Source organism: Mastigoproctus giganteus, chromosome 6 (assembly GCF_048544385.1).
Source record: "Mastigoproctus giganteus isolate SK-2022 chromosome 6, ASM4854438v1, whole genome shotgun sequence".
Taxonomy (NCBI): domain Eukaryota; kingdom Metazoa; phylum Arthropoda; class Arachnida; order Uropygi; family Thelyphonidae; genus Mastigoproctus; species Mastigoproctus giganteus.
The window spans coordinates 184,888,647-184,911,676 of record NC_143580.1 but is presented as its reverse complement, the minus strand read 5'-3'; the positions used below and the strand labels follow the sequence as shown (position 1 = coordinate 184,911,676).

Genomic DNA, 23,030 nt, shown 5'->3' with positions numbered 1-23,030 from the left:
GGCCACCTGAATAATTAAATTCATCTGCTGTGTATTGTGTATAATGTCTGTAAATTGAGGGTGTTCTCTGGTCGATTTGCCTGTTTTGCTGGACAAAAAACCAGAGTTGCCGGAGGGGAGAGGAATCTTGCTATCTATGCCTGGGACCGATTAAATCAGCCAACGCTGAACAGTATTAATGGAATTAATCAGCGATTAGTATTTATCCACAGGCAAAATTCCAACTGCTGGGCATCATTTCCCAGTTGAAAGTGTTGCACCCGCTGTATGTGAAATGGATACCAGCCATGCTCATGTAATGTTCGCCATACTCTAGTCTGTGGAACACCGATACATGTAGAAATTCTTCGCTTGCTAATAGTAAGCCTACGTTCTACCGACTGAAGAATATGTTCTATTTCATCCACATTTTGTTCATTTGCATGTTCAGAAGAAACATGAGTGCTGGAAACTGTACCAGTCTCACGCAGTTTGGTGTAAACACAAGTAAATACACTTGAATCTGGTATTCTGATGTTAGGAAATCATCGATGGTATTCTCTACATGCAGCAGTAGCACTGCCAACACAAAAACCATAGACAAACACCATATCGCATATTCAGCACGTGTGAAGATGTACTGCACTCTTAACAACACTTCTAACACCAAACAGTGTCAGGTTATAACTGTTTCTTGGTAACATCTGATTCCGGAAGCTGTGCATGCCAGTTTCAAACAGCTGCATCTCTGTATCCATTGAGAATTGACACATGTTTATTTGAACTTTTTACTCAGAATAATTGATACTATAATCTCCCAAAATATTTATTATTCCTCCTGAATCACCCTGTGTGTGTGTGTGTGTGTGTGTGTGTGTGTGTGTGTGTGTGTGTGTGTGTGTGCAAGTTGTATTCAAATACAGGCTGACCTCGATTAACGCGATTAATTCGTCCGAGCGCATTGCGCAAAACGGAAACGTGTTAATCAAATATAATAATCAATAGGAAAAATTATAATTGTTCCTTGACCTTCTGGAATGTCCATAAAGAATTTTAAAAATACCTTTTAAATAACTTTTTTAACTGTATACAATGTAAAAGATAATGAAAATAATTATAGAATTAAATTCTATAATTATTTTAATTTTCAAGGGAAACACAGCAATACTCAACATCTTGCGAACTACTAGCTCGAGGTAGTTCACAGTTTCAACATTTCTTACTTGTTTGGACCTAACTACTAAACGGAACTGTTAGTTATTTCTTTTGGTCTGGGTGCACTGTGAAAAAAATTACTGAGACACTAAGGGATGAACCAAGAAAGTTTGGGAACCTCTAACATAAAATACACAAAGAAGAAATTACTGTTACGGAAATATTTGAACAGCGTTGCCTTTCTCTTTTCATCAATCAATTTCCGATAGCCGACAACAATCTTCTATAGGCCCTGGCGAAATAAATATCGCAGAGAACCTCAAACCTTTTGTTTGAGGTTCTGCGATACGAAAGATTTCATCTAGTTCTTTTGCCATTATCTTCTTCGTGGTAACATTTTCATCTGGCTCATTTAAAAATTTGAATTTTTAAATGTAAGTCTGCTTTGACTTTATTAGTGGGAGACTAATAAAGTCTTCTTTCGATGGTTGATGGAACACACCGAGGCAGGCAGCAGGCAAACATTTGTTTATTGCCCGTCCGACGCACGGTAAGCTTAACACACAATTCAAATCTTTTTAAACTATCGCATAAAAACAAATAAAGATCGTGTTAACTGGAAATTTGCATCGTGTAAGGTGAAAAGTGGTATAATTTTTTCAAATAGTGGAAACTGAAAAACGTGTTAATCGAATTCACGTTACGCGAGGCCTAGCTGTATTGAATTAGGTATGCATAAATGGATGTGAAAGTCATCATCAAATTGACATCATATCAAGCATTTTTGTATTACCTACATTAGACCATTTACTAAAAATGTTCCTCTCCCCATATCTGATGACTGCTTTACCATTTTCATTTTATTTGCATTTTAACAGTATTTTGATGTACACCTAATTCTGTTTTTACACAATAGATACATTCCTGAAAAATACATGTAAAAAAAGACTGTATTTATGGAAGAAAAGAAGATTGGTTCGGTATCTAAAAAATCAGTAAAAATAATTTAAAAAAAAACACATAAAAATATTCGTTTTAAGCTTATTATTTTATTTCAACAAAATACACATGTAATAATATGTAATGAAAAAAATTCTTCATGAACAAAAAAAAATCTGTTTTACACATAAGATTTTATTCATTTTCACTTTCTGATAATAAACGGCACATACATTTGCATACGACTGGAATATCACTAGAAATGTTGTGGACATAGTCTTCTTCCTCTATTAATGAAATTCTTTCTGTGATCTCTTGAGCAAAATCAGCACGAGTCTCCTCTCATGCTGATGTTTCACCGGTTTTACGAACGAATTCAGTTATTAATTGTTGTGTTCGTGTTTTGGTTAGGCCGTTATATAATTCTCTATAAGAGGCTGTCAACAACTTCAGTTCACGTTGAAACTTCCCAGCGCATTCCTCGTTAGGGTCATGTTTGACAAAATGATTACCTAATTTTCTGGCCAGTTCCAGACCTTCTATTATTAAATCTGCATTTAGAACAGGATCATTTTCTTCATTATCACTATGTTCTGTGGGATAAGGAGTCCTAAGGACAACCTCTAATATTTCATCTTCGCTTAGGGCTTTGTCGGTTAACAATTCATCAATATCTTCAAACGATAGATCATTGAATCCTTCTACACCAATTTTGTGTGCCGTTGTAATGATGTTGGGAACGGTCGTATTAGGGATGATGGGATCTTTGCTTTTTACACATTGTGGCCAAACTGCTTTCCAACACGCATTTAAAGTTGCTGGTTTTAATTCAGTTAACGCTAATCCAACTTGATTGATACAATCCATAATTGAGAATTTCTTCCACACATCAATGACTGTTAGTGTTTCATCATTCAGTTTGTCCAAAACGTGTTGGAATGTTTGTTTTACATAGTATGTTTTAATTGTCGCAATTATACCTTGGTCTAGCGGTTGTATCAAAGATGTAATATTAGGTGGCAGAAATAAAATTTGTACGTTTGGGTGTTCCAAGACAAGATGGCCGGATGCACTGTCAAGAATCAGAAGAATTTTAAATTCAAGACCTTTCAAATTCATATAACGTCTCACTTCTGGGACGAAACATTTGGTGAACCATTCTGTAAAAATAGCAGTGGTCAGCCAGGTCTTCTTGTTTGCCATCCAATGAACAGGTAGTTTATTGATATCTACACCTTTCATTGAACGTGGGTTAGGGTTCGATTTACCAGCAGTGGTTTCAACATACGATCTCCTAAAGCGTTGGAGGAAAATAATAAGGTCACACGATCCTTAGCTACCTTAAAACCACCAGCAGTTTTCTGCAATTTGGCTACATACGTTCTGTTCAGCATTCGTTTCCAGAAGAAACCAGTTTCATCTGCATTCCACACTTGATCAGGAGTGTATCCTCCATCTTCAATAATTTTTGAAAGTTCCTGCGGAATACTTTAGCAGCCGATTCATCTGCAGATGCAGTTTCACCTTTAATTTTTATATTATGAAGAGCATTCCTTTTAAGAAACCCTGTCATCCAACCTGTACTCGCAGAAAATTCATACTTTCTGTTTAACTGAGATGAAGTGCTTGGCTCCTTTTCTTTAATCGGTCTGTAAATTCTTAGTGCTGTTTGCTTGATGGCATTTCCATCTACTGGTACCTTTTTTGTGACTGATCTATCCATATTACGAGGGCCTTTTCCATTTTTTCCTTGACAATATCTCTTGTATATGATGATGAATTAACACTTACTTTTGTTCCAGAATATACCGACTTCCTAACTGCAGCTTCATTTTTCTTAATAGTTCTTACGGTAACTTCATGTACACCAAAATGCTTCCTACAGATGTAGCCCCTTGTCCAGTTGCAAGACTATCTAAAATTTGAATTTTAAGTTCCAAAGAAATCGCTTTCCTTTTCATTTTGGTAATAGGCGAATTATTTGACATTATATAAGGGCTACCGAAAAATATCTCAGTTATAATTAATAAAAAAAGGTATGAAAAATTTGTAAACTTACAATTTATTGACTATCGGCAAAATTAATAAATTTATATGTGCACAAATTTCACTAAAGATTCTTTCACTTTGAAATAGAGCCTTCTAAATGTCTTCCGAAGATACAATGCACGAATACCATAGATGTGAGCCAAATTCAATAAAAACGATGATTCATAGATACCTAGACGTACACATTGGTAAACAAAAGCATGCGTTTCAAAACGCATACACTAGCTGTTATCCAATCTATTGGTGCGTGTAATATAGAAATGATACTAATATGCCACAAATAAAAAAAATTTTTCTCAGAATTTAGGCAAAAAAAAAATTAATAGAAATCGTGTTATATCAAAATAACTCGTGTAAAAAGAGAATGAAATATTTATTTTGAATTCGTGTTAAATCGAATTCGTGTTAAATCAAATTCGTGTAAAAAATGTTCGTGCAAAAACAGAATTAGGTGTACTAATTTTACTTTACAGTTCCCCCACTTTACAATGGCTTGGCAATTCAGCCCATAAATTTTTTAATTCATCATTTGGTTTTTTTTTTTAGGAGCATTAGCAACTGAGGCCATATTGCTCCGGGGATATGCGTTGGTCATCCCCTGACCTTTCCGCATCCTCAGTATTAATTCATCATAACCAGTAGGATATTAACATAACATAAAGAGTAGGATGTGCCAGGCATTCTGACATCTACTACCTATCTAAATATCATTGCTGACCAGGTACACCCTTTCACGTCAATGGTCTTCCTCTCTGACAGTGCCATCTTTCAGCAGGATAATGCACCATGCCACACTACCTGGATTGTTCGAGACTAGTTTGGGGAACATGAGGAAGACTTCCAGGTATTGCTCTGGCCTCCAAATTCCCCAGACATCAATCCCATCGAGCATTTGTGGTTTGTGTTGGAACAGCAACTCCGATCTGCGGCGTCTCAACCATGGACCTTACAGGAATTAAAGGATCTGCTGGTTATGTGTTGGTATACCAGATACCACAAGACACATTTAGAAATCTTGTAGTGTCCGTGCCTCGTCGGGTATGAGCTGTTTTGGCTGCACGTGGAGGACCAACATCATATTAGGTAGGCGGTCATAATGTTTTGGCTCATCAGTGTATAATCTTCATCCTTTAATGCTGCTTTGCACTTTTAGGTGCTTTTGTCGTACCTGATTTATTAATCTTGCATTCACTGAAACCATTTCATCAACTGTATACCTCTTTTCATATGTAACTCTTTAAACATTACCTTTAACAGGTTATATTGAATATCCATTTATATATATATATATATATATATATGTCCAAATTATATAAGTTATAGTGTAATGTAAGTACCTCCATCGTTTGAAAATCGATGTAACCACTGGCCAACCGTACCACCAGTATACATGAAAAATTACATGAAAAATATAAAATATTAGGTTAAATAACAAAATAAGCATTACATGGGAACCCATTTTGCAAGAGACTTTGTCGAGGGCTAAACCCCTACAAAATAAAATTCCATGTTAGACTGAGCCATCGGTTTCTGTTATCATCTGCCTGTATACCAAATCCAATATAAATAATAATGGATAATTCAACTAATTTAAAATTAGGTTATAGTAAATACTATAAATCAGTATAAATCTAGCCGTCCAAAAAGGGTTATGTCTAACCATAATTTGTAAGAATACAGGCTGGATGATATTTAGCCCGACCGATCGCTGCAACATTATAAGCACAACTGAGAAATTATTAATATTTGCTGAACAATTTGCAGAAAAAAGGCTAATTTAGCTAACTAAAGGCGAACGGAAAGCAGAGTAGTTAAAGCAATAGTACCTCACTCCCCCTCGAATTACTCTAATAGTTCGTGAGATATGAAAAATTAGGCAAGAGGATAGCTAAAAGTGAAACAGAAAAGGAAAAGCAAATTATCGATATTACATCGGATATAACCGGGAGTGTAAATTCCCGACCCTAATAGTAAAGATCCTGGTTAAGTAGTAAGAGCCGGTAAAATATATATCAATATAACTCGAAAGGACACAGAAAAAACGGAATGGCTAATTCCTAAGATAATTTACTATAAATCTAACTTCAAAAATTAAGTAGTGGCAAACTTTATGTAAAGCGTTAAACAACAAAGGAGGGAATACCGTGGAACCAGTATGCTCCCGTCAAAGAATCTACCTTACATACATTACCGTAGCCCAAGGCGGGAAAAAAACTAAACGCCTGCAGTAGATGTACATGACGTTTATAACTGCCGCGTATATTGCGCCACCTAAGATTTGTCCAATAATAGCCAGGTTTGGGAAGAACCAAAAGCTTAACAGCGCCCTCTATAGTATAGAAAACAAAACCAATAATTCTCAGATGTCGAAGAGAAATCTTAGTAAAATATAATTTTACTAAGATTTCGTAAAATTATATATTCGTAAAATATATAATTTTACGAATTGATTCCTACTGTAAAAACACATATAGGTACCACTTTTCTAAGGCGTAAGCTATATATGGCATGTTTACGCAGCAGTGCCTAGTATGTACATGTATATACAAAGGCTAATTAGTAAACAACTCGCTCCATAGATACTGATGTATAAAACCGATAATAATTCTTTTAAAACAGAGAAACTATACCAGATAATAATTCCTTTAAAACCGAGAAACTATATACCATACGTGTAATTCAATATACTGTATGCCTAATAGCTTCCATGGTATCCAACAAGTTTAGATCTTCGTGGTATTGTTTTAGGGCTATTGACAAAGCAGTACTCATGTTTCATAATAAAATTATGTGGGAAACCGTTATCTAATAAAATATGCTTAAGATCGATCAGTGTGTCTATAACATCACTTTTATTATTACAGATATATAATCTTCTGATACCTTGTGTCACTATTATGTTTTTAAGGATTCGTATTGAGATGTTAGTACCCCAACTGGTTAGGTCTATAGTTTTGAAATTAAATTCTTTGCGTTTGTCAAATACCTTGGTAGTTAGGTTATTATTCTTAATATGAATGTCTATATCCAGATATGCAGCTTTACCAGAGTCACTCTTGTTAGTGACCTCTAGAACCAAATCCTGCGGGTAGTGTTTAACTGCTTCTGTATGAAAGTTAGTATAGTTGAACACAATTAAGTCATCTATATATCTGAACATATTGATATCTTTATCGAAGTTCTTTTCAAAATGGTGTAGATATAGATTGGCTATAAGACTCGATCTACTCGCCCCCATAGCTATGCCAGTATGCTGTACGAAAATATTGCTACCATTATAAATATAGCTGTTGGAAATACATAGGTTAAGTAGGTTATCCCTGTAATTACGTTGGCAGGGTAAAATATCGCTATATTCTGTGAAATAATTATTTAAAACCAATTTTAAACTATCATGCGGGATGCTAGTGAATAAGTTTTTGAAATCAAATGTATTTATGTGTTTGATGTTATGCTTATTATTCTTTATAAAGGTTAAAATAGGTCTATTATTACTAATAATTCTAGTGAAATTTATAGTACTGAAGATAATCCTAAGCAGTTCAACTAGCTTACAATGCGGGACCTTTGAGTAGCTATTTCTACATGAAGTTATAAATCTGAAACTGATAGGCGATTTATGAAATTTGGGTATACCATACAAAAAAGGAAAGTTAGTGTTGTAGTTATTAAGTTTTAACTTTTTTTGCATAGCTAGTAGCTTCTTGGTAATAGTACCAAGGTTACCATTTGATCTAGCGTATGTGGCACTGCTATGTAGCTCGTTGTATAACAGTGAGGCGTAGAATTTTTTGCAGATGAAACTATAATTATTGGCGGCCTTGTCTATAGTAGTTATGATAAATATATCCTGTAAATCCTTTAATTGTCGTTTGATTAACTGCATGTTATATCTTTTGCTATCTCTATTGGTATGTTGCTTCCTATGTAAAAGCTTCCTACATATATGTTGCTTAAGTTCGCTGATGGTAAGTACCAGCCAATTATAGAAGGCCTCTAGTGGTAAATTATACTTATATGCAAGTTTAAGGCAAAATTGCATAAGGTCAGAGTGTAATTGTTTGGTAATATAGTTGGTATTAGGACTAGTATTAGGTCTGTATTTAAAACCATGGGATAGTACTGTTCTCAGTTCCTGGTGTGGAACCAAGTTGAGATCACCTGTAATTACATGCATATGATGCATATCTACATAATCATGGTATTGTGGCAAGTGGCAGTGGCAGATAGCCTCCTTGTAGAAGTTATCTAAGTTGCATGCTAACTGTTTATAGTTACAAGCCATAAGTCCAAAAGGTTTATTGTAACTGAACCTAGTTACTATATTCTTATTTTTGAGTGGAAAATCATTAATATGTTTATTTAAGATATCCTTGAACAATAAGCTGTCAAATATAATGTTGCTGTATTTAATGTTAATATAGATGTTATCGATAACAGGTTTATTACCCAGCCGATATTTAAAGATATCCTTGAGTAAGTGGTCAAGATGCTGGTTACGGTGTAGATATGTCAAGTTAATTTTTTCTAACATGGAATTTTATTTTGTAGGGGTTTAGCCCTCGACAAAGTCTCTTGCAAAATGGGTTCCCATGTAAGGCTTATTTTGTTATTTAACCTAATATTTTATATTTTTCATGTAATTTTTCATGTATACTGGAGGTACGGTTGGCCAGTGGTTACATCGATTTTCAAACGATGGAGGTACTTACATTACACTATAACTTATATAATTTGGACATACCTAACGACCGATGTAATGTTCTATCGTTTGATGGCATTAATCGGTTAGTTCCATATGTAACACTTAATAATTTTTTTATACATATTTTACAATTTAACTCTGGAATATTTGGATTCTTTATATATATATATATTTTATTTGAACAGATTATTCTAAATCATGATGCAAACCTTTACATGTAGAATGCTGTCAAAGCAAAATATCATATCATTTTAATTATGAAAATATTCAATTAAAACCTATATTCTGTTCATAATAAGATATACTTTTGTATTATAAGAGCTGCAAAAAATACTCACTATAACAGATTTTTGTTAAAGCCAAATTACAGGGTTAAAATAATGGCTGGAAAATGCACAAAAAAAAATGGCTGTATAAACATCTGATGTCTTTTTGTTGGATACTTATTTCTAATCTGCAATTATTATAATAGTAATCTTTATTATAATCAGTGTGTAAGTTAGCTGAAATATGAGACACAGTCCAAAGTTAACCTCTTTCTTTCTGCTCTGCCAAACATGTCTGGTTTCCAAAAAAAAAAAAAAAAATCCTGCCATTAGTCATCATCCTGAAGTATTGGTCATTTCTGCACAAGCTGAAACAGTCGATTGCAAACACCTTGTCTGTGCTAAAACTCTTCCAAATTTGTGTTTAGGTGGCTGTTCTTAAACCATGAATTTTTTGATGGACAAACAGTGAAGTTTCTGCTTAAGCTTGTGGTGTCCATCATAAGATTGTCATGATTCATGATGACTCTGCACTTTCTGCTGATATGGTTAACAAGTAGGTTTGTGAATTTAAAGATAACACACAGCTTTCCATATTATGCACAAAGATTTGAGGATGTCAAAGCTGTGCATACACTGTGTTCTATAGAAGCTGGATGTCAGCTAAAGCACACTCAAATAGATCCTGCTGACACATCATGCAGCAATTTCACACAGCATTCTATAAACAGTCTAACGACCACTGACAAGTTCTCTATCTGTCTGTACAATCTAGAACCAAAAAGATAATTAAAACAATGGAAACATTATAAATCTCCACCCCCCCCCCCAAAAAAAATTTTGGGTGGCTACATCATATGACAAGGTTTTGTATACAATTTTTTTAGAATAAGAAAGGGTTGATCCTACAACATGCTGTTCCAAAGGGTATCACAAAATGGAACAGTATTAAGAAGACCTTCAGAACCAACTTTCACTGGCAGTTGGGTAGATCATCCTCAACAGGTATGCGATTTCATTTCGCACCATGATACTGCTTTAGAAGGCTAATGTTGTCATGGAATTTCTACATGACAAGGGGGATTAAAATGTTCCACAAGATATAAAGACCAAAAGTTTTATCATTGCTAAAATCATAAGTAATTCGATTCTGACACCACTTTGAGCCATCTTATTCATGCATGAGCAGAAGGGAAAGTGCAGTATTTGATAGGTTTGCAAGCATAGAAAAATTTCTTTGATTAATTTCTATAATAATAGTCCATTATGTATATGCCGACCGGGCTAGCCGGGTGGGTAAAGTGCTTGCCTGGCAACCCAAAGGTCGCGGGTTCAAATCCTGCCTCGGGTTTGGATATTACGATGGTGCCGTACTCTCTGGTTGGACCTCACAGCCCAGATACACAAAGGAAGCAGGGTAAAAACTTGTTCCTTCGTGTATTGCTCACATCATATCATATAAAAAAAAAAAAAAAAACTATGTATATTATTATTAGCCATATGGTGCAAGGAAGCCTGAAGCTTTTGCTGCACCAGCCAAAAAATTTCTAAATTACCCTGAGAGAGAGAGAGAGAGAGAGAGAGAGAGAGAGAGAGAGAGAGAGAGAGAGAGAGAGAGAGCAGAAGGGAATCACCAGGGAAAGAGAAGAATGATGATATGCAGCTCGGGACCCTGGGTGTGCCAAGCCAATACTCACCAGATGTGAGCCCCTGTGGTTAATAAGCTACTAACGTCAAAGAATCTATTTGCAACAAACTTCGTAATATTGACTTACAGCCATTACTCATAAGAACAGGATTGTCAAAGTTAAGTTAATGTGTTCATACAAGTTAGTGCAATGCATCAGTGCTGTACATAATAAATCATTGAATTTAGTGAAGTGGCATTGTTTTCATTATATCTCATACTGTGAATATATTTGAATAAGTAACGCTTCCCCATTAGAGAAGACTATTGTTGCTTATTCTCAGTGATACCACTTTGTGGTTATCGACTGAGTTGTATCACTAAGAATAAGTAACTATAGTCTTCTCTAATGGGGAAGCATTACTTATTCGAAGTAGTACATGCAACTCGTAAAAGTATTCACAATATGAAATGTAATGAAAACAATACCATTTCACCAACTTTCGTGATTTACTATGTACTATGTATTAAATCGCCAACTTCAGTGATTTACTACGTACAGAACTGACACATTGTACCAACTTGTATGTCTAGTAAATTCTGCAGTCTGAGGCTTTAGCTCTAAATTTTATTGTCTTTAATGTGCTCATTATTTATAACAAGTTATAAATGAGAAAAGAGCACTTACTGCTCCTTGAATTTGAATTTCTCTTTAATAATCTTTGAAATTGTTTTCAGTTGCTTACAAGCATGTACTTTGTAAAAAAAAAAAAAAAAACACCACTCTCAACGGCACCAACAATGCTTTGTCACTGAATAAGATATGTGATAGACCTGAGTGCTTGGAACATGTCACTAAATGATATCAGTTGTTTGTTTGTTTCTAATAACTAAAAAGCTGGAGGAGAAAAGATAATAGTATAGAATTACTCAATTTGTATAGGTGAAACCTAATTATATGATGGCAAAATATATATATATATATATATACATACACATACATATATATATATATATTTTTTTTTTGCATACAGTTCCCTTGTTACTGCATCATAGATGTGATCTATAATCTAATTTTTAAACATAAAAGTTCACTCGACAATGTTGGCTTAGTATGTATGCATGCATGCATGAGTCAACAGCAAGTCTATGAATAAGTGAGTAGGTTTAATAACAGTATTGCAAGTGTTGAGGTTTCTCTTTGCTAGCAAAATCAGAGCAAGCACATCACCATAACACCAAAAGTCTTAGCAACAGTTTAAGAACTATTGTGAATCATTCCACTGCCTTAGAAGATTTGTGGCTGCAGCACCCTAACAGCAGCAGTATATTTCTTGATTAGATGGCTGCTTCTATATCAATGTGCTAGAGATGTTTTTTTTTTTTTGTTAGTTGTTGCCACATCGGCTTCTGCTAGAGATGTAAAATAAAAGTAATGCAAGAGAACTATACTGACCACATTTTTACCAATGATTTAACTGATGATAATTACTGATGAGAACTTTTGTATTGTAAATTTTGATCACTGTCATTGGTAGGTTGTCGTCAAGATAGATTAATGTGGGGCATATTTAAAGGATTAATCATGATCAAGAGTAAACAGGAATATGAAGTAATTTTCATAAGGGAAAACTGATGGCATTAGGTATTATTTGAATTCTATTCAATAAGTACAATCAGTGAATTTAACAAGAACAAGTGCAAATGCTAAATGGAACAGTTCAATTAAATAATTCTAGAAGCTACCCTTTTATTCCTTTAATACCTTTAAAACTTTACTATTCCATGCCTAGACTAGCAAGGCTTTTGTGGATTTATTGGATGATTGTTTTCTACATCAGCATGTTTGGGAGGCAACTAGAGGGAGTAATACTCTTGATCTGATTATCAGTAGTGATTCTTCATGCATTAAGAATCTGCAGATAAAGGAACCACTAGGTGGCAGTGATCACAGTATGCTGAAGTGGGATTTACTCAAAGAGGTTGTTGTTATTTGGTTTTTAGGAGCATTCACAACTAAGGCCATAGTGCTCCGGGGATATGCTGTGGTCATTCCCTGACCTTTCCCCACCCTCCGTATTTGGTGGTCACGGGCTCGAACCCCGGTCTAATCAAGAAGCGTGTGCTACGCACTGCTGCTCTGCCCACCTGGCTCCGGAGGCGCCTCTCAAAGAGGTAAATACAATCAGGAGTAAAGGGAAGGCTTTTTGCTTTCGTAAAAACAACTATGGTTGTCAGAGACAGTATTTAAATTCTATACGGTGGGACCAAATGATGTTACCAACATCAAATTCAAAATGGGAAGCATTCAAAGAATTTATCCTGGAAGCTACTAGGCTTTACATACCAACTAAGAAATATTGTTCGAGGTTTAGGCCTAAATGGATGTCAGATGAACTAATGAGACATATGGCAGAGAAGAAAAATGCATGAGATACATATAAATTAATAGGTGACATGGAAGCCTATGATAGATATAAGCTGGTCACAAAGGAGATTAGGCAGGCAATGGCAGATTATGAGAAATCTTTGGCAAAGAATGCAAAGATTTCTTTACCTATATAAACTCGAGAAAGAAATGGATGAATCAGATTGGTCCACTGAATATTGATGGTTCAACTGTTGATGATGATCCTGCTCAGGTGGCTAACAAACTAAATGAGTATTTTGCATCGACAATCACACGTGAGGAGTTATTCAGCAAGGGGAATGCCAGAGGTGTATTCAACTCTAGCAGTAAGCTACAGAATCTTGAAATAAATGGGAGTAAAATGGAGGAGAAACTGTTGAAGATAAACACAAGAAAGGCACCCGGGGTGGATGGGATCTATCCAGCTATATTAAAGGAGGCAGCAAAGGAAGTAAGCAAATCCTTAGAAATAATTATGAGAGCTTCTTTGGACTCAGGAGAGGTACCCATGGACTGGAGATGTGCAAATGTGACCCCAATTCACAAAGGAGGATCAAGGGGAAACACAGGTAATTACAGACCTGTTAGTTCAACTTCTGTTCCTGGGAAATTAATGGAGGCACTGGTTAAAGAAGCACTGCAAGATCGTCTAGACAAGACTTCAGTTATAGCTCGGACACAGCATGGTTTTGTTAAGGGAAAGTCTTGTCTGACCAATTTGACTGGATACTATGATGTGGTCACAAAGGAACTGGAGGCAGGGAATAACTTTGATATCATATATTTGGATCTTAGACAGGCTTTTGATACTGTTGCACATGGAAGATATTGAACAAATTGGAACTGAACAAATTGGAGCAGTGTGGTACTGGAGGCAAATTGCTGCTATGGATAAAGGGATGGTTGAGTGGAAGAAGACAGAGAGTGATAATCAATGGACACTGCTCATCGTGGACTAATGTCATTGGTGGAGTCCCTCTAAGTTCAGTGTTGGGTCCATTGTTGTTTTCTGTATTTATAAATGATATTGATGATGGTATATCAAACTTAATGTCCAAGTTTGCAGATAATAAGAAAAGGCTTCCATAGCTGAGTGGTTAGGAGCAGGAGTGCAGCAGCACACGCTCTTTGAGTAGACCGGGGTTCAAGCCCCTGACTGCTGAATACGGTCAATCTGTCAACCCGTACTGGACCAGCGTGGCAGATTATGGTCCATTTCTCTCAGCATGAATTGGTGAGGAGGCTTCCATTCTGCAGTGGGTTGATGTTGGCTGCACTTTACTTTTTTTTTTTTTTTTACTAAGGTTGGCAGGATTGTTAAGGACACACTTTGTGTCCTTAACACTAATGACAGTACGCTGCTGCAACAGGATCTAGAAAAGTTGAGCAGATGGGCAGAGGTGGCAAGTGAAATTTAACATTGACAAGTGTAAAGTACTACATATACTACAATCTACCGAGTCAGCCATTTTCATGAGATAAAAGAACTACAGCAGTGCCACCTGCTTGTTCAGTGGGATTAGAAATTCGGCATAAATTACGTAAAATTATCAAATTGCGACATCACCATTGTATAAGAGCTACCACTTCTATATAGCTGCATAAGGCTTGGCAGATCAGCAGCTTAAATCCCTAGCCCGGATAAATGGTGAGGGTTGATGTCAGGAAGGGCATCCAGTCGTAAAAACTACGCCAAACAAAAGGTGATTGATGGAAAGTAGATGAGTCAGGACTACCAAACAAATGATGGGTCCAGTTAAAGAAGTTAGTTCAGCTAGAGATGAAGGAGGAGTTGAAAGGTGTTAGAATAGGAACATTGAACATTGGGACAATGAATGGAAAGAGCAGAGAGATTGTGGATTTGATGCAAAGAAGAAGAATGAAGATCCTATGCCTACAAGAGACTAGATGGAGGGGAAATAAAGCAAAAGAGCTCGGTGAAGGGTATAAGTTGGTCTTTAGAGGAGCGGATGAGAGAGGAAGAAATGGAGTATTATGCCGACCCCATATGAAAGTGGGAAGAAGGCGAGGAAGAAGAACAAAGTACTACATATGGGAAGCAGTAACCCCCACAGTAACGTATCAACTCTGGTACTACACTGACAGTTTGTTTGTTTGTTATTTGGTTTTTAGGAGCATTAGCAACTAAGGCTATATTGCTCCGGGGATATGCCCGTGCCCACCAAATACGGAGGATGTGGAAAGGTCAGGGAATGACCACTGCATATCCCTGGAGCAATATGGCCTTAGTTGCTAATGCTCCTAAAAACCAAATAACAGCAAAAAAAAAAAAAAAAAAAGTTGCACAGAATGACTTATTAAGAATCTTACTCTCCAACAATGTATGAAAAATGCATAAGTTTGATTCACATTCTCAGGTGAATGTCACTCCAAGCACATAAAAGTTCCTACAACTATAGGAAATTTTATGGATTATATCTCTACTCAGAGCGCTTTAGAAACTAGTTTTATTTCCCATGAAACAAATTGACTACTGAAAACATATATGTTATCCTGAATATATAGCAAAAACATTTTGTGCAACATAACTTAACCCCACCGTGATTTAATAATAAAAATTAAAATATTATTAATTTATTATTAAATTAAGTAACTAATCCAGCATGTAAAAAAAATCTATTAAATCAAATTTAAATTTACGCTTAGAAGACATTTTTACACCATGCCTTTTAATAATTTTTCAATTTAATTTACTAAGTCAAGAATGGTACAGATAACTGTGTCAATCATCCAGCTTGGCATTATTCATCAACTTTACAGGGAACATTAGTAAACATTATGCCATTCTTGTTGTTCCAACAATATAAATGCTAAATTACTAAACAACATGATGTAAAAAATGTGACCTTCAATTTTAAACTTAATTACAAAATTTTTAATCCATCATTGTCAAATTATAATTCTTTCAAACTTAATGCTACTTTCCCTCCTCCTCTACCCCAAAACATCATCATTGGTGTGTACATTACAGGAAACAACTTGATTTATATAAAAACCATATGACTAATAAAACTTTATTACAGCTATTTTCTTCTTAACATGAAGCCTTTTCCATCTAAGCTAAAATACAATCCTGAAATTAAATTCTAATTTTTAAATTTGTGGTAGGCACAACTATAAATCCTTCATTAATAGCCAAAAAGATTGGGAATGCATATTTCCAGAGCTTTGCTATAAAAGATGGCAGCATCTAGTAAAACCCAAAATCAGGTTTTACTTTCCAATTAACCTTCAAGTCACTTCATTTCAATATAGAAGAGGAGGCAAAAGTGACTGTGTGCAACTTTATGTCTCTTATTTGTTATTTGGTTTTTAGGAGCATTAGCAACTAAGGCCATATTGCTCCTGGATATGCGGTGGTCATTCCCTGACCTTTCCGCATCCTCCGTATTTGGTGGTGATGGGCTCGAACCCCGGTCTAATTAAGAAGTGAGTGCTACGCACTGCTGCTCCTTCCCACCTGGCTACGGAGGTGCCCCTTCATGTCTGTGCATGTAGGGATGTGTGTTCAGTCAGTTTGTGCAGTTCAAGAAAGTTTTAAGTTGAACATAACTTTGAGCAAAGTGTTTTTGTAATGCATATATTAAGGATGTACAATGCACATAAAAAAAGCAAATATAAAGTTTCTTGTGCATCTGGACTAGTCTCGTTAGCAGCTTTACCACAAAAAAATGCCTACACATTGTTCTAGTCGCAGTACATGAAGCCTCACTTGAGTACACACACACACACAAAGCATCTGGACATGACTACTCAATGAGTAGATTGAGTAGTCATGTCCAAATCAATCTAACTATGTATATCCATTATGTCCCTACATGTGCAGACATGAGAATGTGCATAGGCACTAAAGCTTTCAGTAGAAGTTTTAAAAGTTCTCAATCCTTTTAGCACTATTATGCATTTCAATTCTTCATATAACCCATATGTAACATACAAGCAGAAGGTGCACAATTTTCTATGAGGAGAAAATTTTAAAACTTACATTTGCACCCATACCACTGTATGTATGCAAAACTAATTAAATCAAACTTTGTAAAGTTAAATTTATATACTTTGTCCAAGGTTTCAAAAGAGGATTGGATTTCAAAAAGAAACATGAAAAACAAACAGCAAAATACAGGTAAACTTGGTCATAACGAGCACGAATATAACAAGATCACGGCTGTAATGAGCAAAAAGCCATAATGATTTTAATTTACGCGCAATTGTTCACTGTTATAACAAGCGTACTACACAGATACACTGTACAAATTTCAGTAACTATGCAAACATTTTAAATAAAATCAGTTAGAAGCGAACCCTTCCTTCCTTCCTTCGGAAACTTGTCAAATAACAAAAGAAAGTGTCACTCAATTTGCAAAAAGATTGAAATTATTCATGAATTAGAACATGTTTCAAAAAACGAAGTGTGTAAAAAGTTTTTTTGTCCACTTCAACAGTAATGACATTGTGGAAGAATACATGTTTACATATCAGCACTGGAAAAGAGCATAACTAGGGGGGGGGGGATAGAAAGTGAAGGGTAACAAACGCAGACAAAGCATCGCTTCAATGGTTCACTACACAAAAGTGTTGGATTTTCAATAATGGTCCTATCTTGAAGGCCCAAGCGGAAAATTTTGCCCAACGATTTGGACGCAATGATTTTGTATGTAACAATGTTTGGCTGGATCAATTTAAAAACCGAATACAATCATATTAATACAAATAATATGTAGGTATATACTAATATATATTTTTTTTCTCTCTAATATTTTTTTAGTTTTTTGAATCTATCTTTTTATCAAGTTATTGAGAATTTAAAAAACAGTAAGTAGATTTAACTCATCACTGATATAGTAACAGTTATAAAGAGGAAATTTTGTCGGCCGCTTGATGCTCGTTACAACCAAGTTCGATTGTATATGGTTTAAAAGGCATATATGAAGAACAAAAAAGCCTAAAAATCAATATAATTACTGTTACTTAATTATTAAAGACAATGTGACTTGATTTCTTACCTCTCCCTGTTTTTCTCTAGCTAAACCTGAACATTCTTTCATTTCATGACCTGTTAAATAAGAAATTCCATTAATATACCTACATGGTAGAGAAACGGAAAGTTATTAAAGTATACCTGAATACTAACAGATTTGACTTTTAAAAATGAAAGTCATAAAGGGTGGGTGAGGACTGAGATACCATAGCAGTATAATAGTAACTTTCCTATCTATGCAAAATTATGGATAACCAGTTAAACAGCAAAGGTCGAGAGGTTACAAATCAAACTACTACAATGCAGACATTAAAGTAATTTGAAAATTGTATTCATTTATGCATTCAAATTTCAGAAGTTAAGGACAGGGCTTATGCTCACATCAGAAATGACACTGCTGACCATGAGTCAACTTAAATTGCTAATATCATTTCACATAAATAGTATATTTTTATTTTCATATAAATAGTACTCTAAACTCACAGTACCACTCTGACAGCTGTTTCAACAATTACTGGTCTCTAGTGAATGTATGTTGACCTGTGAATAATGCATCAAGTGTAAATCAGTAATAAACTTGAATATAGAAATAAAACTTATAATTCAACATGTAATAAAGGTTATATGTACCTTTAATACTGGTCCACGTTTGCCCTACATGGCAAAAAAGGTTATGGATTATATTTCAATAGACACTGAAATAATTTGAAAATGGCATGAATCTAATATGAAGGTAAGACCAATCCCTAAGGTCAAATGTCCCTCGGTGACAAAGGCCAAAAGTTTGTCTCTGTAACTGGAGTGACCAAAAACAAAAACACAGAGAACATACAAGTTTCAAATTATAACCACTAGCAACACAAATTAATTTACCATTAATTAAACATATCTGATTCACACACACACACACACACACACACACACACACACAACAGAAAAACTGAAGAAGGTGTGCAATTTAACTAATTGCACTGTTGATGTAGCTGAAGTGGTTCTGGGTTAATTGTTACTAGTTTGTCAATGAAATCCAAGGTCAACTTAAGTACAATGAAATATGCTTTGTCATTCGGTAGTGAGTTTTCCACTAAGACTGGCTCTGTGTAGTATGTCTCTTGTACAATTTTGAATTTTTGTAAAAATAAAACCTTATACATAAATGCTTTAAATTTGATTGCCAAAAAGAGTGAAATTGCTATTAAAAATTAATTAATAATAATAAAAAAAAGGAAACAAATTAGTTAATGCATAACAGTGCATTACATTTCAGACACATCAGCAAATAGTAATGATACATGATTAGTAATAATAATAATAATAATAATAATAATAATAATAAAACAACTTTTATGCACAAACTGAAGGAATTTCATTTCTGTAAATCAACCATATTGCCCACTCATTCTTCCATCAACACATGGCAAAAGCAAACCTAATACCCAGTACTTCACACTTCAGCTACAATATACCATACATGAATAACATTCCTATGTCAGGAATGGCCAACTTAATTTGTGATGCAATCTACTTTTTTCCTTCAAAATGTGCAGTGACCTACCATCTCAAAAATTTCATTGCACAAGGTGCACAAATCGAGGGATGACTGTATATTTAAAATTCGTCATGATCGACCAAAATTAAATCCTCAATCGACTGGTAGATCGCGATCAACTCATTGGCCAACCCTGACCTATGTGATTATGATTTAAAAAATAATAATTAATAAATAAATAGAAATTCATGTAAATAATCAAACATTATTTACATGAATTTCTATTGATCTCAAATTTTAACTGAATTTTTCTATAAGAGCCAAAATAAAATTTTATGAAAATCCATTCATTAGGAGTTGAGCTATTACACATAGATGGACAGACATGGTGGTATTTATTTATTTACCACCCATGGAGGTAACTTATTCCAGTAATTTATGACTCAGTAGCTAAAATAAAACTTCCTGCAATTGAGTCTAAACAAATCCCCCCATAACTTTAAAATTATGGCCCCTCATTCTAGAATCATTTATAACCATGAAAATTTCGTCCTCATAAATAAAAAAAATAAATAAATGGAGAAGACAATGGGTGCTAATGAATATATGCTAAAATACCTTAAAAAAACAGTTACTTTTTTGAGGTAATAATATCCTTTATATCTACTGCATTTATTTATCATCTGATTCAATTTCAGATGATAAATAAATGCTTTATTCAAAAAAATAATAAAATAAAAATAAGAATAATAAAAAAAAATAAGAGAAAAGGAAATAGACAACCTATGCGCTTCCCTCCTCCTGTAGGTAATTATCCAGCTGACCTTTGAATTTCTCCAAACTGTCAGCCTCTACCACCCATGTAGGTAACTTATTCCAGTAAGTTATATGTCAATGGCTAAAATAAAACTTCCTGCAATCCAATCTAAACATTCCCCCCCCCCACCGTAACTTGAAATTATGGGCCCTCATTCTAGAATCATTTATAACCGCAAAAATTTTGTCCACATTCATTTTACTTATGCCTCTCAGAGCCTTAAACACCTCAAACAAATCTCCTCTAAGGTGGCTAGTTTACAAACTCTGCAACCCACATATTCGACGTCTTTCCTCATATGGACACACTTTTGCCGATCAAACCAGGCGAGTTACCCAATTTGGACCCTTTCAACAAGAACAATGTGTTTTTTTTAAGTGCGGTCTCCATACTTGAACACAGTATTCTATGTGTGGTCTAACAATAGCCTTATATAATGGGATTATGACATCCTTATCTCTACTAGCAATTGTTCGATAAATCATCAATAAGACACCATGGGCCTTTCTTGTAACTAGTCTACGATGCTCGGAGAACTTTGTGTCTGACCATATCGCAATACCCAAGTCCTGTAATACCCATATGCACAAGTTTGTAGCAGTTTGCATCAAACAATGCCGAAAACCTGTGTGGTGTACAACATGCATTAAGAATGCTTTTCTTTACTTGTACCACCATGCACTGTTGCCCAGAGCTAAACATTATTTCTGTACAAGTTCAATAAAGCACAACGATTTCTTTCACTACTCATTTCCTGTAGCACTGCTTGTTACTCCAGAAGCATTTGCCTCTTTTGCTGCTACACTAAACTGGCAATATCTCAGCACCTTTTATTACTGATGCACTAAGAGGACAGTTAAGTAACAGCTCATCCAGATTTAAAAAAAAAAAAGGCATCAAAAGATAGGGGCATGCTCTTGCTTGGGGCTAATGCGGCAAGAGAGTACAGATTAAAACCACTGCTTGTGTACCATTCTGGAAATCCTCATGTATTTAAGAGCATCAATAAAGCCACCCTACCTGTGCATGGATAACAATATCTCTCTTTGAAGATTGGTTTAAATGCTGCTTCATTCCCAAGGTTGAAAAATATCGTAAAGACAACGACATTCCTTTCAGAATTCTGCTTCTATTAGATAATGTTCCTGGACATCCTACGCATCTAGATGATTTCAATTCGAACGTGAGAGTTATATTTCTACTGCCAAACACAACTTCACTCATCCAACCTATGGATCAGGGTGTTATTTCGAATTTAAAAGCATACTATTTACGCACAACATTTGCTCAGGCATTGTCTGCAGTAGACGATGAGAAAAATTTTACGTTAAGAGAATTTTGGAAATTTTACAATATTTACCATGCTATCTTAAATATTAATAAGGCCTGGGCGTAAATTACTAAAAGTTGTTTAAATGGCACATAGAAGAAAATATGCCCATGGCATGTAAAAGGTTTTGAAGGATTTGAAAAAGATGAAACATATGAAGAGGTTACAGATAAGATTGTAAAGGTTGCAGAGCTATTTCAGTTGGAGGTTGATGCCAAAGATGTGGAGGAGTTAATAAAGGAAGAGAAGGAATTATCTAATGAAGAACTTATTGACTTGCAGGCAGCGATAGTGAAAGAAGAAAATGCTGACGAAGCTCAAGATGAAGCCCAAATGAGGAGCCGAGAAGCTTCATCACCAGAGAGAGATGGCAATGGCATTTTGTGAAATTGCATTGGCAATGGCGAGGTTTGAGAAGGTGGATCCTGACAGTGAACGATTTTAAAAGTTAAGAGGGGTGAATGATATGCTTGCTTGCTACAACAAAATCTACGATGAAAACAAAAAAGCCACCGTCCAGCCATCCATTAATATGTTCTTTTGTAAGGTTGAGCAGCCTACCACTTCTAAATCTCCACAGCCCTCAACCTCTGCAGCAGCATACTTATCAGTTGAAGACATCGTTTCTGGCAAAGATGCTCAAGAGGTAACCCTGACGTTATGCGTGTCTCCTCTCTTCTTTTGTAATTTTATAATTTCGAAATTTTTTTTACATTGCGCGCTTCTGTAATTTTTCCTGGGTATGAGATAAAAAATTTAATAAATAATTCTTTTACCTGCTGTCGAACATTTCTTTTTTGATTCAATCAATTCAGCGAGCACAGCTGCAAGTGCTGCACAAGCATGGGGGAAATTCCAACGTACGTAGCTTTCTGCAGAATGAAATCCTTACATAAGTCAGGGAGTTTCTGTACATATATCACCTAATGAGACTAACACACTAACTTTGATTTGGTTCGTCATATCCAGAATGACGTGATCAGACACCATTTCTGTAAATGATGAAAAATGATGCCATTTTCACTGTACATATATCGGCTAATAATGACGCTAACACAATAACTTTGATCCAGCACATCATATCAAGAATGACGTCATTTCCTTGTCACAAAATTGTGACAAATTGGTTTCACTACAGTCCGAAATTTAGTAGGTGCTGGCAAAGATGTTTTCAAATAAAAAAAAAAAAAAAAAAACATTGAAACTCCAGACTGCAAATACATGATTTACAAAGACTTTCCCCTCTTTCACTTTTCAGTATTTTG

At 35.1% G+C, this 23,030-nt stretch overlaps 1 protein-coding gene across 2 annotated transcripts in view; it reads right to left on the bottom strand.

Annotated features, from left to right (window-relative positions):
- Positions 1 to 23,030, bottom strand: part of Rat1 (5'-3' exoribonuclease 2 Rat1) — a 458,579-nt gene that overhangs the window by 287,393 nt on the left and 148,156 nt on the right. For both annotated transcript variants that reach the window (XM_090376618.1, XM_090376619.1), the window contains exon 10: positions 18,155 to 18,204. In XM_090376618.1, coding sequence (XP_090232744.1) covers positions 18,155 to 18,204 — 50 coding nt within the window. The remainder of the gene's footprint in view (positions 1 to 18,154; positions 18,205 to 23,030) is intronic.